This window comes from Eretmochelys imbricata, chromosome 1 (genome assembly GCF_965152235.1).
Source record: "Eretmochelys imbricata isolate rEreImb1 chromosome 1, rEreImb1.hap1, whole genome shotgun sequence".
Lineage (NCBI taxonomy): Eukaryota > Metazoa > Chordata > Testudines > Cheloniidae > Eretmochelys > Eretmochelys imbricata.
The window spans coordinates 317214317-317232967 of NC_135572.1; the positions used below are offsets into that span (position 1 = coordinate 317214317).

At 38.8% G+C, this 18651-nt stretch overlaps 1 protein-coding gene across 3 annotated transcripts in view; it reads right to left on the bottom strand.

Moving 5' to 3' along the window:
* CADPS2 (calcium dependent secretion activator 2) overlaps positions 1 to 18651 on the bottom strand; it is a 561163-nt gene that overhangs the window by 125750 nt on the left and 416762 nt on the right. For all 3 annotated transcript variants that reach the window (XM_077834502.1, XM_077834493.1, XM_077834509.1), the window contains exons 14-16: positions 13377 to 13478; positions 5542 to 5605; positions 3209 to 3332 (exon numbers count right to left, since the gene is read on the bottom strand). In XM_077834502.1, coding sequence (XP_077690628.1) covers positions 3209 to 3332; positions 5542 to 5605; positions 13377 to 13478 — 290 coding nt within the window. The remainder of the gene's footprint in view (positions 1 to 3208; positions 3333 to 5541; positions 5606 to 13376; positions 13479 to 18651) is intronic.

The following is an 18651-nucleotide window of genomic DNA, read 5'->3' on the forward strand; positions in this document are numbered from 1 at the left end:
ACAACTTTAACTGTAATATTTTATTGTGTTCTGGTCAAAATGCTGGGATTGTTTAAATAAACTAATAAACTAAATTAACTTTAATATACACTGAAAGCAATGGTACGATCATGCATAGACACAAACAGTAATCACCTGGATCCTTCTCTGCTGTTGCTAAAGTGTAAGAAAAAAAAATTAAGACACCATCAGAGAAAAATATAGCGCTTAATTTAACCCCATCAAAGCAGAACAAATATCAAATCAGGCATTTCAGTGCTCGTCTATTTAAAATTTTTGACTGACTTTTCTGTATGCATTCAGAAAACTACATTTGTTGCTCTTCAGATAAAAACCTGACAACCATAAATCAGTTTAAGAAAAAAAGCAGGCACTGAAAAATTCGCTTTAAAATTCAATATCATTAAGCAATTCAAAAAAAGTAATCAATCACATGCTATTCATCTGAAAATAGATCACATTAATAATGATATTCTGAACAGACCTCCTTCTTTGGTAATGAAGAGATATGTGGGGAAAGGAGGTAGAAAAAAGGGGAAATGAAAGAGGATTATAATAAGCTGAACTCATGTTGAAATTTTGTTGATAATGGCATTTTCTATTTTCAGCATGTATTTAAATGTATAGTACATTTTCATGTCAAATACTACAGGATATTACTTAATCCCAGATTGTCCTGTTTGAGTTTTCACAGATCACCTAACTTTTCCCATAGAGGGTGTAATGCATGCGTGTGTCTATGTAGTCCTTGTTGATTTGCTACTCCCATCTGACTATATTTTAGGAACAGTTCTCTTTCTGGTTTGTGCCCAATGACTGAGCCTGCATATCCATCCCATATTGTGCTTGGGAAATTGGTGAGAGAAAAAACACTAAAACACAGAATAAGAATACTGTATGTTACTATTATTATGATAACCATCTTTGTGGCTTTATTCTGTACTTCATTGTTATTGATTTATACATAGCCAATATAGCCACTAGAGCACATGGAGTACGCTGATGTTTGACTAACTGAATCTGGTTTGTTGACTGTGGAAATATTAATTGATCAGGAAACAGTTCCAATACCAAAGTGTTCATTACAATTCATTATCATGAATGCTGTACAGGTTACATAATGCTTAGATGCTTCCCACTGTCCCATGCAGGGAGTAAGCAAGTAATAAAAATAGTTATACTAATTGTCATGGGGACCCAGACCTCCACTTCAGTACATGCAGACAGACCAGGATTGCTACCAACCTAAAGAGACACAACTCAAGCTATTGGACAAGGTATGTGTCATATGAGGCTTTGGTGCCTATAGGGAGTTAGGACATGTATACACTCTCTTTTTCTTTAAAAAAAATTTCTTCTTGATGTTATGTATTTGTATTGTATGTATTATGTATTTGTATTTTATATATATATATAAAAGAAAATTTAAAAAATGGATTTCTGTAGCTGGGGCTTTCCATTGTATTCCTTGCACTTACAGCAAGCTAATTATGCATCAGATGGGGCAGTGGCTTACTAAACCACGAATAAATTCACTTTAGTCAAAATATATACTGGGCCAAATTTCTGCTCACATGGAATTCCTGTTTACTTTAGTGGGAATTATATGCGTGGTTTAAAGTGCAGAATGTGGTCCTTAGGAGAATTGCATTCCCACACTTTTCCAGAATAAAATTCAGAACATATGTGCAATGCTGTTTTTTTTAATTGTAAATAAACTGTTTCTACATCCAGCTTAAAATCAGTAAGTTTCTAAGTCTTTCACAGGCTTTAGTGATGTCTAATTTATTTTTTAAATTTTTATACCTATTATTCTTACAGTTCTGCTAAAAGCTCAAGATTATTGAACAGCAGAAGTCCCCCATTATGAGTATGCATACTATCAAAGCTAAGGGAGAAGCGGTATCTTGGCTCTCTCATTTAAAAAAAACCTAATATTCATCCTTCTTGCTTTAACACAACGTGATATCATAATTAATTATGATAAACTGGTTACTAAGGTCGCTTCACGTTGTTACTGCTGTTATATAATATTGGTTGCTATAGTGATGAGATCGCTTTTTTCCCCTCTTTTTTGGTTAATCACTCATGAGATTGGTTAACTCATGTTTGTCAGGGAGTTTGACCAGAGCTGGAATTAATAAAAAAAAATTATAATACTTCTACAAACATTGGCCTCCTTTCATTTCACTGGGTTTTGATATCATTACTGTATTTAATTCCAGAATGTTATTAAAAATTATACTAAAACAGATTTTAATGTTTAGTAATAACATGTAACTCTTAAGCATATGTCATGGTCTTTCTTCTGCTGAACTAACTCATCTACTGTCTATGTTTTTTAAAAATGACCTTCATACCTTTTTCCTAATCCTAAAGTTAACTATGTACCAGTATACAATGGATGACTGGTACACTGTTATCGTATGCTTTCTGAAAATAATTTTATTGCATTTATGGCTTCATAAACTTTTCCCAGTGTTATGACTTACTGTAATACAAGCTTTAGGTTGAACAATAACATTGCACATCATAAACTACTCCATGACTAGCAACAATTCTGAGGAATCTCATTACCCCAAATGTACACAAATTGTAAATAAAGAAAAAGTGCAGATCATCATGAGAAATAATACTTACTTCTGTTATTGCATTTTATAAATAATCTAAAGATAATTGATATTTCAACAATTTACTGTTACGTCTCACTATATTAAAACCAGTAAGTTTTCCATCTCTGACTGACAATGATAAGACATCACAACAACAAACAAAATTACTCTGCTATCTCTTTGCCTGCTTGGCTATGGTATTTATAAGGCCTCTATCACCTTGGTTTCCAAGTTTCAGGGCACTGTTATTGCTGATATGGCAAGAACGTACTGCCAATAATTTAATTATTAGGAATACGAAGAGAAATTAAAAAGAAGCCATGAACACACTTTTAGGCTTAAAGAAAATCAAATAAGAACAAAGGATAACTTAAACATGAAGTCTGGATCTTTCATTCAAGCAGGGTCCCAGGAGGCATATTAAAGCAATGAATAGGAAAAAGCTCTACAGTTCACCAGCTGAGATTTTAATGAGACATTTCCCCTTGCTGTGGTACAGATTTGTTCAGGAAAGGGAAAAGGCTGCTCACAGAATATTCAGTTAATAGGCATTGCTGGCTTTTACAGCCACTTTGGCAGTAGATCACTGTACTAACCTTCTATTTTGGCATAGTCTGTAAGTCGCGTGTAATTGATCAAGGCAGCTTTCTCCAGACATTTTCTAACCACTTTCTTCACCTCTTCTGCTGGTATGGGAGTGGCAATATCTTTCATTAAAACCTTTCCCAGAGACAAACATACACACACTGGTTACACACATTACCTAAAGCCCAAGAGAAAAATCTGAATGTACACCAATGGCTATTTTAGATTTGCTAATAAATGCAGACATCGAAGAGGCATTTCAGTAGATGGCACAGTTGGTTAATAAACTAGCTATTTGCCTCTGAAGATTTGAGTTCAAACCCTGATTTATGTTGCATTAATTTGATGGTTTCATTCTTGTTCTTATTTATGCACATTAAAAGACCACCCCTACAGCGTGGCACCATTCAGCATGATTGTCAGTTTCTGTTCTAGTGAGAACCAAGACTGGAATACCAGAAGTGTTGAAGGTTAGATTAAGGTACACAGCTACAGACGCGAGGAGCGAAATTTGCGGAGCACCTATCTGTGCTTTGCTAAGCCTTTGCCAGTGAAATGCATCCAACAATTTCATGAGCATAGCACTCACTGACAGATGAAAAAAATAAAAAAAATATTGGAAGAGCACAGCATCAAGACTTGCCATTACTGACTCGTTTTCCTCCTGCATATGCTTATTAAAATTAAGCAGGTCTAATTTGTGAAAAAGGATTAGCTATTTTAGGCAACACAAGTACCAGACTTTCATTGAATTTTTGGAGCACCCAGAAGGCTAGATCATACACAGCCTTTCAAAAAAAGCGCGATACTTTTAAAAAAAATTAAAGGCATTTAAAATGTAGTAACCAAGTAAAATGGCTGAGGATGAAATACCCACTGCAACCTTTATGAGAGTGGGTCTTTGTCTGGCTAGCTGGAAGAAAAGGAGCATTGTCCCTTTAAGGGCTCTCTGACAGCAGATGGGAAGAAGGGGGAAGGTTTACAGGGACAGACAGGAAGGGTAGAAAGCAGATGGGGCCATGTCAGGACAAGGTCACTGCATTGCCCTTCCTGCTGACCAGAAGAGGGGTGGGGGTATTTATAGCCCAGGCAGCCATGGAGAGACCCTCTTTACCCAGATCGGGCTGGAAGCCCCTTCTCTCTCCCCACTTCCCTTGAAGTTGGCAATAGTTGGCAATACGGAACCAGGGTTCCGTACTGAGCTGCTGTGACTATTGTGGTAGTTGCCCCTTTTCCTGAGAAGGTTGGAAAGGAATTTTTCCCTCATTGCCAGAGAGGCTTGGGTTTTTTTGCATTCCCCATTGCTGGTCTGGGAACAGGTGGGGTAGGGTAAGGGGGTTAGGTTATACTATCGCAACTTAAATTCATACAACTTGTGGTGGATGACCAGTGGAGGTACTTGGTATAAATGGGATACAGTTATTGGATGAAATGGACTGGAAAAAGATTTGCAGGAAAGCATCCCTTATGGGAACCAAGTAATGGCGGTTTTGGGTCTCCTACATCTCACCACTAGGGAGCGACCCCCTTCCTTTTCTTGACCCCCTTTAACAAAGCTGATGAAGGGGGGTTGGGGCTACTATGTCTGGATCAGCAGGGAGCCAACCTCTGCTCTGTACAATTTATTGCAGGGTACTTCCAGATATTATAAGTGTATAAAACTGTGGCCTAGTTAAACCACATCCATGGCCTTCTGTCTCTTCTGGCGTGGACAGACAATGGAAGCTTTGCCAGTGACTTCAACGTCACTCAATCTATACAGGTATGTTGGCTTTTAGTAGCTTAAAATATAAATAAAATATATATACTCCTAAGGAATCATTTCTAAAATTTAAAGCCCCTCTTTCCCAAGACAGGATAGATGCTGTTAACAATGCTTGTCTTTCTTATGGCCCAGTGCAGGGGATTTGTAGGTTCAGAGTTTATTTCCATCTCTCCATGCCAATTTGGCTGACTTTAGCCCTTTGCCTTTTCTTCTTAAATTGACTTCAATTTTGCTCTTACTGGGAGTTTATTTCAATTTTATGGAGGTTTTTTTTAAGTTAAGCTAAGCATATGTGCAATATGCCTCAGGTGGCACATGGCCAGGATTCGTTTGAGAGGCTGTGCTCCATAACCATCAATTTATAAAGAAATAGGGAATCACTGCAATGACTTCAGGGAAGTTCCTGTAAATATGTTCTAGATTGGACTACTATCTGTCGTTGTTGAAAAATGTTGCAGTGCATTAATGAAACAAGTAGAACAGTATCTAAACAGAAGTGCAGGTGTCCTCACTGTCACACTTATAATAGGACACACAAATTAAGTACTCTAACAGGATTAAAACATTAAAAAAACATACCCTTTCAAGTAATGAAAGTGTGGCTTTTAAAGCTCCTTCAGGACGTCCAAAAGGGAAACAGTATCTTAAAAACAAAACAAAAAACAAACAACAAAACACAGGACGCATTATCAAGAGTGTAATTTCTAAATTAAGAATTTTATTTTACATGTAATGTGCATACATCATTCCCTTAATTTACATTAGTGCAAGGTACATGTATACTGTATATTGACAGAAGACACCTTTAAATCTTTTCATTAATCCAATATATAGGATAACATTAAATGAAATCTGAACCCCTCTTCCTCAGCTCCAAGATTCTGAAAGTCCAAAAGATAAAAAAGCACCTGTCATGGTGATTAAACTATGAATGGTATTTACAAAAATATTCTGAGTATGGTGTCAGAGGTGTCCATGGTGTTGAGAAGGGATTTCATTTATGACTTTAGCAGACATTGCAGTAAGACACTGTAAAGTAGCATTTTACCTGTTCTATCCTGCTTTAATATCAGTTTAGCAATCAGAAGAAAATCTCTGATATCTACACTTTTTAAAATATTAATGCTAAAACGGGTGCAAATTTCCTCTAATATTTCCTCTTTTGTTATAACTATATTACATATGAATGCATTTTATAGTGGCTTTAATTGGAAGATCCCCAGGACACAAACCTCTTACGTCTCATACAGCACCGCAACACTTTTGGTGCTTAACTAATTAAAAAAGAAAAGATTCCATAAATTCAACTGATTGAAAAATACCCCTGCCACTCCAAGTCTGTAGAGCTCAGACTTTCCTAATCCGATCTATGAAACCTGTATTTTGCTGGGATATCCCCAATCAAAAAAGGGATTTTCTACTTTGTTGAGATTATTTGCATGAAACTACATTTCTTTTAATATTATTATTATTATTATTATAATGAGAATGGTTGCTTTATTTTCTAACATCATTTTACCAGTAATAAAAGGATTCAGACCAATGAATTTTAGTAATCGCTTTGGCCAACCCATAATAAAACCCTGAAAATGAGGTCAGACAAATCTTTTCAGCAGACATAGTGCCAGTACACTATCTTCTTCATTCTGCTTATTTCTTATTGTTGTGCTAGCAACTCTTGGGGGTATTAACAAATTAGCAAAACAGATTTAAACCTTAGCCTTAATCCACCTTTAAATAAAATACACATTTGGCTGTTGTATTTGCCTCCTCCTTCTTAAACCTTCTCAGAGTATTTGCATAATCCATGTATTGTCTCTTCTATTGTTTACTCCTGTTAACCTGTAGGTGACGTAGTTTATGAGTACATGTTATTGATCCCTGGATTACATTTAGCATTTCAACTCAAGAGATCCCACTGGGTACGTTCTAAAGTGTTGCTTCCTTCATATGATATGTAAATAACGTAACACTGCTAAAATGCACGTAGTCCTGAGTCAATGCTGAAAACGATCTAACTATAGAGAGCTCTAATTAATAATTACAGTTCTGTATTGTAGTAGTCACGAGAATTAAGGCTACAAAACAGTTTCCATTACAACCACCTATTTTCATGCAGTCATACTTTTCCAAAATACTCACTTAATCAGCTACATTTTTCCATGCTTTGCCAAAAGGTGAACTTTTTAGGAGAGTTTGAAAAGATATATTTCAGCTATTTTTAAATTATGGGATAATGGAAAAAGAAGAACGGTTACTTACAGTAACTGTGGTTCTTTGAGATACGTTCTCCACATGGATTCCACTCTTGGTAGGCCTGCATCCCGTGTAAATGAGATCAGATTATGTTGGCCAACAGTGTTCGTTGGGGCTGCACTTGATCCCTAGCTGTCCTCTTGTTCTTCCACCTGTGGGCATAAAGGGCAGAGCAGGCCCAACCATCCCTCATTTCCTTTGCCAATTCCCAGTCCCAGAGAAGTAGAACTCTATTGTAGAGGAGAAGAAGGGTGGGTTGTGGAATCCATGCGGACAACGTATGTCAAAGAACTAAAGTTACTGTAGGGTAAGTAACTGTTTTTCTTCTTTGAGTGCTTGCCCACTTGGATTCCACTCTTAGTGACTAACAAATAATTGTCTGTTTGCTTGGGGATGAGTAGTGGGAGTCCTACTTAAACTTCTTGCAGGACAGCCCTTCCAAAGCAGGCATCTGGTCTGAAACCCTCTATCAGAGAATAGTGGCTTGTCAGTGTACAGAACAAGTTCCTTGTAGCTGCTCTGTAGATTTCAGGAACATGGACATTCTTCAAATAGGCAGCAGTGGAACAAGCTCTAATGTGTCTAGGTGGATCTAACCTGGCTAACTCATAACATGTCCTTACACAGTTGGAGACCTACACAGATAATCTCTTAGGCTATGTCTATGCTTATGAGCGAACAGCAGCACAGCTGTGTTGGTACAGCTTGTGTAGCTGCGTTATGCTGACAGGAGAGCAACAGAAGTTTTACTGACAAGTGCTAGTGTAGACCTGGCCTTTCCTGACCTATAAATGATTAGAGGACTGGAACACATGACTTATGAGGAGAGGCTGAGGGAACTGGGATTGTTTAGTCTGCGGAAGAGAAGAATGAGGGGGGATTTGATAGCTGCTTTCAACTACCTGAAAGGGGGTTCCAAAGAGGATGGATCTAGACTGTTCTCAGTGGTAGCTGATGACAGAACAAGGAGTAATGGTCTCAAGTTGCAGTGGGGGAGGTTTAGGTTGGATATTAGGAAAAACTTTTTCACTAGGAGGTGGTGAAACACTGGAATGCGTTACCTAGGGAGGTGGTGGAATCTCCTTCCTTAGAAGTTTTTAAGGTCAGGCTTGACAAAGCCCTGGCTGGGATGATTTAGTTGGGGATTGGTCCTGCTTTGAGCAGCGGGTTGGACTAGATGACCTCCTGAGGTCCCTTCCAACCCTGATATTCTATTCTATGATAACCCTCTCTACAAATGCTACAGTCTTGTGCCATGAAAAAACACACCCCTGAGCAACATAAGTTTCACCAGCATAACTGGCAGCGTGCACAGTGCTATGTAAGCAGGAGAGTTTCTCCTGCTGACATAGCTACTGCCACTCATTGGAGGTAGTTTAATTATGTCAATGGGAGAGCTCTCTCCTATTGGCATAGAGTGGCAACACGAGATATCTCACAGCAGTGCAGCTGCATCCGTACTGCTCTGCCACTGTAAGGTCTCTCGTGTAGACATACTCTTGGTGTGTTCCTGAATGAGTTTGTCCTGTCAATGTAAAAAGACAGGGCCCTTTGAGGTTAAGTTTGATGCTCAGAGTAGCAAAGAGCTTTAAGGTTATTTCAAAGAAATTCATTACCCACTCAGGTGATCTTACTCAGCTCAGACAAGGTGGGTGAGGTAATATCTTTTATTGGACCAAATTCTGTTGGTGAGAGAGACGAGCTTTCGAGCTACACAGAGCTCTTCTTCAGGTCTAGGAAAGGTACTCAGAGGCCTTGTCTATACTAACGAGGTAAGTCGATCTAAGTTATGATAGTTAAGACGCTATCCCGTCGACATAGCTTCCGCCTCTCACTGAGGTGGAATACTGAAGTCGACGGCAGAATACTCTCCCATCACCTTATTGAGTCTTCACCACACCTGCTAAATCGACGTCGCTGCATCAATCGCAGTGGTGCTGATTTACCCTGCAATGATGACAAGCCCAGATGTCACAGCTAAATGCAAGGTGGAACAGATTGTTCAGTGTAAGTAGTTAACATGTATTCTAAAAGACTATTCAAAGTGAACTGACCTGTTAACAGTTCTCCAATCATAGGATGTAGGGTTATAGGTTGTTGTAATAAGCCATAAATACACTGTCTTTATCAAGACCATGATTTTTAGTGTCCAGCAATGTTAAGAATTTAAGATTACTCAGATCAGATAATTATTGAGGGATGGGTTGACCTGGATTCCTTGTCTGCTTAGATGAGCTGCCATGACTGCCAAGTATTTGGTGAATAACCTCAGTGCTGTGGAAAGACCAAAGGGCAGGACCTTGCACTGGTTCCTACTAGGAATCTGAGCTATTTCCTGTGGGCCAGATGAATGGATATGTGCAAATAGCTCTTGACCTGCAAGATACCTATGACCCAGTCTTCAGATTCTAATAAGGGAATTATGGAGGCTAGCATCACTATCCTAAATTTAAAATGGCAGATGAATTTATTGAAATGCTGAAGAGCAAGAATGGAACACCAAATCCCTTTCTTCTTTGGGATGAAAAAGTAATGAAAATAAATATCCCTGTCTCAGAACTCTAAGGCCAGTTCCTCTACTGCTTCAAATTGTAAAAGGCAGTATGTTGTGAGAAGAGTCCCTGAAAAGGGTTGGGTAGGGAGTACAAAGAATTGGATAGAGTAGCCTTTGTTTACAATTTCCAGGACCTACTGGTCTAAGAAGTTCTGAGTCCAAAATTAATTAAACTAAAAGAGGAAGCTGCCAAAGGAGGGCAAGGGGAGGTAGAAGGGAAGAGATCTTTGAGCATTACTGTCAGGATCTTGACATTGGAATCATACCGGCTGCTTGATGTAAGACCCAGATTCTGAGACAGCGGAAGAAGAGGTGGAAGTTCATCATCAGTGGAACCTTTGCTTCCTTCTCAGCAGCTCTGAGGTCCTTTGGAGCTGGTGATAACAGTGGGGAGAAGAATTATGCCCAAAGGAGGCCGGTGGTCTTGTTTGCTTCCTTCTTGGGGTGGGAACACAGAGGCCCAGAGAACACAGAGTTGCCCTAGTGTCCTTTAAAGGATGGATGGCCTCATCTGCCTTTGAATTAAAAAGTTTGTTGCTCTCAAAAGGCAATTCCTCAGTTGTTGTTTGGATCAACCTAGGAATCTCTGAAGACTGGATCCAAAAAGAAATTCTCACAGTCACTGATGTAGTCATAGTATGTGCTGCTGTGTTGGCCGTGTCAGGACATGTGGGCAATAAGCTGTCCCTTGGATATGATGGTGTTTATCTCCAGTTCATGCTCTTGAGATAGCATGCCCACTAAATGAGACAGGTTGTACCAATTCATATAATTGCACTTGTCAGAAGAACTTGGAAATTAGCCACATGCATCTGGAGACTGATAATGAACAGACTTTGCATCCAAACAGGTCCAGTTTCTTGGGGTTTCTCTCCCTAGATATAGAATTGGAAGGACTCTTTTGTGTCAGCATCTCTTGGAATGCAGCTACCAGAAGACCCTGGAACTGTGCGGGAATAAAAATAGTCAAATCCCTTGGAAGGGATTTGATATCTCTGTCAACTCATTTTGATGTGGCCAAAATGGATGCTCATATAAACCACAAGTCTTTTACAGGTTTCAACAGTGCCTCATTTATAGGCATAGAAAAATGCAAGATGAGCAGGAGTTTGAGAAGTTTTTGCTGCACCACTTCCAGAGGTATATCTAGAATCTCTGCCATATACTTGATGAAGTTGTCTTGAAGACATTGAGAGATTTGTTGCCTTGTCGGGAGAGAATGAGGAGATCGCAGCACGGACAAATTATTCTTCCCCTTGTAGATGCTGATCCTCATCGCCTCCCTCTTCCTATCTTTTCAGGATCTGAGGCTGCACTCGCTGACCTGGCTCTGTTGGTCTATATTGCCTTTTAGGGGAGGGGAATCTAAGCCTAGAAGGAGCCGATGATGACTGAATATGGCTGCAGTCCCCAGGATGTCCAATAGGGCCAGGGCTCATATGAGTATGGCAGACACATGGGGGAACCGTAGGTCATTTTCTGCTGTCCCTTACAGATCCCTCTTTAGAGTAGTCTCTTCCTGAGTTCTGTTGTGCTACATGAGGAGGGGAAGGTGGGTGTGTAGGAGAGGAGTTCCTACTATGCCCACAAGGGGATTAAAAATATACCTCTTCCAAGGGAGGGGCTGTCCTGTCACAGGTGCCCTGGCTCTGCTGTGCTCCCTCAGCTGATAGAGGATGAAGTCAATATTGGAGATTCCACCTTTACTTGCTCGACTGACAAACTCAATAGCTGGTCACTTAGTTATCACCACCCCCAACCTCATAGAAGATGAGAGTCCAGTACCAGGCTCACAAATAAATCACTCAGTACTGTATATGCCCCGGGTATCAACACACTAGTTATTGATGAGCTGGGCACTGAGGAACACTTTTCTGAGATTGCTTGTGCAGAAATGCCAGATACTGAAGGCTCAATACCAAGAGAGACGTGGTACACAGTTTCAGTGGGTACCACCAGTGCTCTCTTAACAGCTGGTGCCAGAGGGACCCTTCTCAGGCTATTGGCTGCCCCTTGGCTGTTGAGCGTGAGATAAGTAAGACTTATGAGTCTTCTGCCTTGGCTCAATTCTAGAGCAGTGCTCCTTCCTACCTCCTCAGAGGTAATCGAAGCTGGAATGATGGGTGATGATTGGGGCCTGTTGGTCTACAGAGCCTGGGAGTTCAGGGTGGAATCTGGTTTCACCAGGGCACCCATGGAGATGGACCAACCTGAGGAGTGAGGTTCAGCTGTGTCCTTCCTTTTGGTGTCTGAGGAGTTTGCATAGGGCACTACAGGAGGAACAATTTCAGGCAGGCTTCTCTGGCTTTCTAAGTCCACCCAAAGGAGGGGTAACATATGGTACATCATTCAGGAACATGTCCCTCTCCTAAACAAAATGGGCACCTAGAGTGCCCATCATTAAGTGGCATTGAAGCTTCACATGAGGGGCAGGTTTTAAACCCCAGAGATTTCTCTTCTGACATTCTACTAGAACACCTGTACAGGGAGTGTTCTAGCCTAAATCCAGAACTTGACTAAAAAAAATAAAATTTCTTTCTTTATTTTGTGCATTTGTGTGTTGCCAAAAGCACCAAGACTAACAAATAACTAACACTAGCTAGCACAGTGTGCAGAGAAGCTGGCGGGATACTTCAGGGATTCTGTTTTGCTGCCATGAATGGCAAAAAGGAACTAAGGCTTGGTTGGGCCTGGTCTATCCTTTGTGCCCTAGGTTCTGGCGGGGGCACAAGGACATCTAGGGCTCAGATGCAGCTTCAATGGACACTGCTGGCCAAAAGAATCTGATTTTGTGTGCATGGGGTGCATGTGGATCAAGACTGGAATCCTTGTAGATGATCACTTGAAGAAGAAATACTCTTTCCTTTGTGATTTAATTCTAAATCAAGTTTTTGAACTGGGCAACAACAAAAACGGCTAAAATTTGAAACTCAGCATGGACAAACTCTTCATTGAGGACTAGGGAGCAGAGACTTTGCCTGATATGGGGAGGAAATGCATAAAAATATAAAGTTTAGTAAAGACAGATTAGATACCCAGAAAAATATTTACCTCTGATGGGTTCAGTCAGGAAATAGATATTGCATATGGGATCTGATTAGCTCAAAGGTTAAAAAAAAATTGAACTTAACTCAGCTGCAATTAATCAGGACACTCAGTTTGCATATGGATCATACTGATTAACACTATTCTAGACTTCAGTACGGCTTACTCACTCATCTTCATTTGAAGTTTTTCAGCTAATCATGAGCTAGAATTATAGTCATAGGTTTTAAGGCCAAAAGCACTGCTATGGTCATCTAGTCTGTTATGCAGGAGGTCAGAAGCCATAGAATTTCACCCAGTGATTCCCACATTGGAAGGAATTAGTCTCCTCTGCTATATAAGTGAACGCTACAGGCCAATAATGTGTGATTAAATTAAATGGTATCTTTTTGAAAGAAATCCAATAGAAATGTATTATGTTATATTTACTATGACTTGAATTTTTCCTCAAATAACTTTTATCTTTGCTATGTCTTATTCATAGTCACAACAATGAACACCACCATGTCAAAACCGTTTGAGTGAAGCTTCATATGCACTGAATGAATTATACACTCACCTGAAGTGGCTTATCTGGTTTTCTAAAAGGGAAGAAAGTCGGTTTTTAGTCTCCTCAAACCTTTCTTTCTCTTCAACTGAGACTGTTCCAATTCCATCAGGCCTGTAATATGATATAGTTATTTAATCTTTTGTTCAACATTTTCTTCCACATATTAATCATAATCATAGAAACTAAATCTGTCTTCTGTCTTGGTATGTTTTAATCAATTAACAGTGGGTTTTGTTTGAACAACATCCTTCAATGTACGCATTGTCATTTATCCCATTCATACACCCAGAGTTCTCCCTGGCCTTTGCCCCCTTTCCATTATTACTGAGTTTACTTCAAAGCAATGTATGTATATAGTTAAAGAACTAGGCTGAAACTTATATTGAGAAATCAATTAGACTAGAGCTTAGAAATTCAAATTCTTAACTATTTATCCGGCTCCCATTTCCCTGTAGTCTTTCATTCCAGCTTCCCTATCATAAAGACCCCTCCCAATAACGCCCATGCTTACCCAATAGAAGGTAGCACAGGCAGTCTTTCTGATCCATTTCCCAGCTAGGTCCTGTCCTTGCACTCAACTGAGCACTCCTGCACAAAACTGAGGCCCAGTCTTCTGAAATCCAAATCTCTGATCCTTGGAGGTACCCACCCTGAGGCATTGTGCGGCTGACAATGCAGAAAAGCATCTCACCATGAAAAAGTTTCCCGTCTCTAGCTTCCTGAGGGAATGAGCACCAATTAGGGTCAGACCTACCACATGAAACTCCCTCAGCATGGACAAGAAGCAGCAAGTGAACAAAACAGAGCAGGCATGAGAATATTGGAGGAAGATCAGGTATACAGCAAAAGAGACTGCAACAAATGAGGTCCTTTCTCAAAACAAACTATTTTTTTTCCTCATTCAACTTTCAGTAATTAATAATTAACCTTTAAAAAGTGCCCTTTCTGTGAGTGACCTGCAAAATCTGCACCTGCAACTAAACTGCCAGTGCAAATCTTGATATTTGAATGTTTTAAGTCCTTTTTACAGGTGAAAAACAAGTACTTCAAAGTGCAGAGCCTCTGACTCGTACCCATAATTCCATTTTATGGGTGCTAAACCACAAGTGCAAATTTGCACTTGCAAAAGGGGAAGCTATGTTAAAATAATATTACTCTAATACATTTATTTTAAAACACCTACCAAGTAACACAAACCCCTTCTTAAATACAGGCAAATACCGGATATAAAAATAAACCATTAGTTCAACTGCATCTCTAAAGGTCTTGCTTTGATAGCTGATAGCCTGGGTGAAATTCATCTCTGTACAGAGAGCCAGTACAAGATCTATGCACTGTTTAAGTTCCTCGTAAACCCACAGGAGGGCTTAAGTGGAATTTAAGCAATGTATAGACCTTATGCTGGCTTTCTGCACAATGGTAAAATTTTGTCTATTATGAATTGTTGAAGGAATACACACTTTAAGAAAAGAGCATTCATATACCAGAGGAAGCATAATTATTACTGGATTCCTTAAGAGACTTAACCTGGGTGTGAACAAATTTATACAGGGATCAACATTCTCAAGTAAATTTCCAATAAACAAAAATACTATGGAATATCCTTGCATTTTTGGTCTCTACTAGCTTTTCTTTTTAGTGAGTCCCTAATAGCTCTTGCTGTAGGCAAGGTTACATCAGAACTTCCATTATAATTACGTTTTCATATACTAATGACTTTGTGATAAATTCTCTCTTCTATTTGAAATATTTCATGATTGGTTTCAAACCAGTTATTAGAAAGTTTGAACAAAATCCATTCAAAAGCCACTTCTGAGTTCAGAAAAGGTGGAAAACCCCAAAACAAACAATCCTCACCCCACCCTGTTCTCATTTTTATTTGTTTACCAGCTAGCCACCCCTCTATGACCCACCAAAGAGTTCCCCTCTCCAGCATGCAAGGCTCCACAGAGCCACAGGTGTGATCTTTCAATCAGTACCTCCTCTCCCACGAAACCCTGTCTATGAAACCTGAGTGATTCAGAGGGCCTTGTACCCACACCAAGGTGAATGTCACCTTAGATGTCTTGTCCAGAACTCAAAATGTCTGATCTTTCCAGTACAATTTTCTGTGTACGTTTTCCCAGCTATTTACATACACTGTAACATAAATCCTTTTTGATTCAGGCACATAATGGAACTAAGGATATACAATCACCTAAGTTTGCAACTCAGCTATCTAATAACATCACTTCAAAAATGCAAAGACGAAATAAGTGATTGGAGACATAGTTTGAATATATGAGCGATCCTAACTACATAGAAATGATAAAACTGAAGAAGCGGTTATATTCTGTGTGAGGGTGTGTACATACAAATTATAATATACCTTCCTTTTACACCATAGAAATATAATTAATACATTAGCTATACTGAATATTAAATGCAAGTACATAGCAATTAAAAAAAGTTTACCTGCATAATCATTTTTCTACGTCTCTCACTGACAGTAGACACCATTATGTTTTATAATGAGCAGGCCTGCGTGTTTATAAAATATTATATTTACTTCATGAAAAAGTGTCAAAAGGAAAACTGATACAATTAAAATAATACTGGGCATTGAATTAACAAGATGATTAGAACTGATGACATTTAGAATACTGGCAATTAATTTAAGCTCCAGTATACTTGTGGCTTGTTATTGTTAATAAAAAGAAGTTAGGCCATGAATTCAAATGGTCAGTCCACAGCATATTGAGAAAGGAATGGATTTTCTGTGCAGAGATACCACTACAAATGTGGCATGTTGGCTGTAATTTATTTTTTAACAAATCATATTCATAATTATTTCCTATTTTGCTCAGACTATAAATATCTCAATACTTTGTTTTCTATAAAGTATATCTCAGTTTTAAAAATGTTGCATCCATTCCAATGTATTTATTTTTTATATGCAGACAGACATGTATATCAAAATACTGAAATAGTATTTCTAAACAAGCTGTGAATAAATTTTGAAAAATTATCTTTGATTTAAATGCCTCAGCAAGGCTTTCATGCTAAGGAAGCTGTTTTTATTTTTTAACCAAATCAGGCACAAAAGGTAAAAATTAAGGGCCCAATACTTAATATGTTACTACTCCTGCAAGTAACCCCACTGAGTCAATGAGCTTGATTTTAATAGAACTATGCATGACTGCTCACAGGAGTAAGGTTTGCAACAATATGCTCTAAAACAATACAAATTTAAAGAGATTGGCAATTAGCAAGGAAACAGACTACACATGATTTGTGAATAAAATGTTATCTACTATTTAAATAGTCTATTTTCAGCTTGTGAACATCAAAAGACAGTACGTCAGAAAAACAACAAATAAAGAGAGAAACAGACATTCAATTACTATAATGTCAAATTGTTATCTGATGTATTTGGTTTCTCAATAAATTCTAATAAACAAGAAGATTGTGATGTGGCCCAAGGAATATTGGTCTTCATTCTGGAACATATTTAAGTAAATGTTTAAGTCCAATCCTATACAAGCACACGCTTTAATCCTATACAATCCTATACAAGCACTCAGCAAATTTAAGCATATGCTCAAGTCTTGTCCTGAATAAGAATGTTTTACGGAATCAGGATCTTAAAATGTATATCATTAAAAATATTGCATGAAAGGTAATACAGAAGAGTTCCAGAAACCTGAAGTAAACATTTCCAATATTATACATCTGCCATATAAAACTCATGACTTTTCTCTGTGCAGCATGTTTAAAAAGACACGTCAGTACTTTAATTTATTAATTATTTTAACTAACCACCAAAGAAAGTGATGAAAGGTCAACTGGCGAAACTCAGATCTTAACTTTCTCAACCAACATTAAATCTAGAAGTGATAGATTGTTATCTGGTCATGACATAATGTGCTGTAAGCAACAACTCCCTACCCTCATAATCATTTATATTTGTGACCTGTCAGGTCAAGGAGGAAAACATGTCTGAACTCTTTAAATTATTTCAAAGACAGCAATAAAAATCTGATATGGTGAAGGTATGTGTAGCTATGTACATCAATATACTATCATATAAATTTGAAGTGAAAGAGCAAATAACTTATCTTCTCTCTTTTGATGGATGCCCTGACACTTTGCCTCAGCCCCCTGACAGATGGAACGTGCTCAAATTTGAGTAAATTTCACTGTCTGATTTCATTGTCAAGAGAGATTGTGCTCTGGAGTGATAAAGTAAATAGTTCTGTCATATTAAACCTCACTGAGGCATGTTACATATGTGACAGGAAAGAGCCAGGGGTGCAGATAATGACAAGTGAGAAAGGTGAACCAGGAGAATGTCACATCTGTCAACCTGCACTAAGACTAGAATCACTACATACAAAGGAACTGTCACTTCACTGAGTTTGTTGTCACACAGAACTACACCGACAATATCTAAATATTTTAGAATTGCCAAATGTATTTGCAGTGAGTGTTTCGACAGAACTGAGTGTGCTGCAAGAAGAATAAGAAGAGCACAAAAAGATGTCAGAAAATGTGTACAATAGACAATAAGGTATGACTGAGATCTCCAAAACGTGCTCTTCGAAAATAGCCCCAACTTTGAAACATGGTTTTCTTGCTTCACTTAAATATTACTGTGGCAGAATAGCATATAAAGCTGTTATTCTCCCAGAAAGATACAAATGAGGGCCAAATAGCGAGCCCCTTAAGGTATGTCTACACTGCAATTAGACACCCGCAGCTGGCCCATGCCAGCTGACTCAGGCTTGCGGGGCTCGGGCTAAGGGGCTGTTTAGTTGTGGTGTAGACATTCGGGATCAGACTGGAGCCCAGGCTATAGGAGCCTGCAAGGTGGGAGGCTGCAACCCAAACCCTAATGTCTACACTGCAATTAAACAGCGACGTAGCCCGAGCCCTGCGAACCCGAGTCAGCTGGCACTGGCCAGCTGCAGGAGTTTAAATGCAGGGTAGGCATAACCTGATTTACACTAGTGAACATTTACTTTCAGGTGCAGTTTCTGTTACTCCTGTAAGTAACTGCTCACCCACAAGAGTAATGGCTATTCCACTGGGCCCCAAGATAGTTCTATCTTAAAAATACAGAAAAACAACAGATTTCAAAACACATGCTTGTTTTACATCTCCAAATCTTTTTCTTCATTTGCTTCAAAGTTAAAACGAGATTAAAACAAAATGGCACTGACATTTTTTAACTAGTTATATGTATGGATTTAGTGTTATTTTGTTGTCCACTCCCACAGGAACATGCTAATATGGCCTGGTAGCA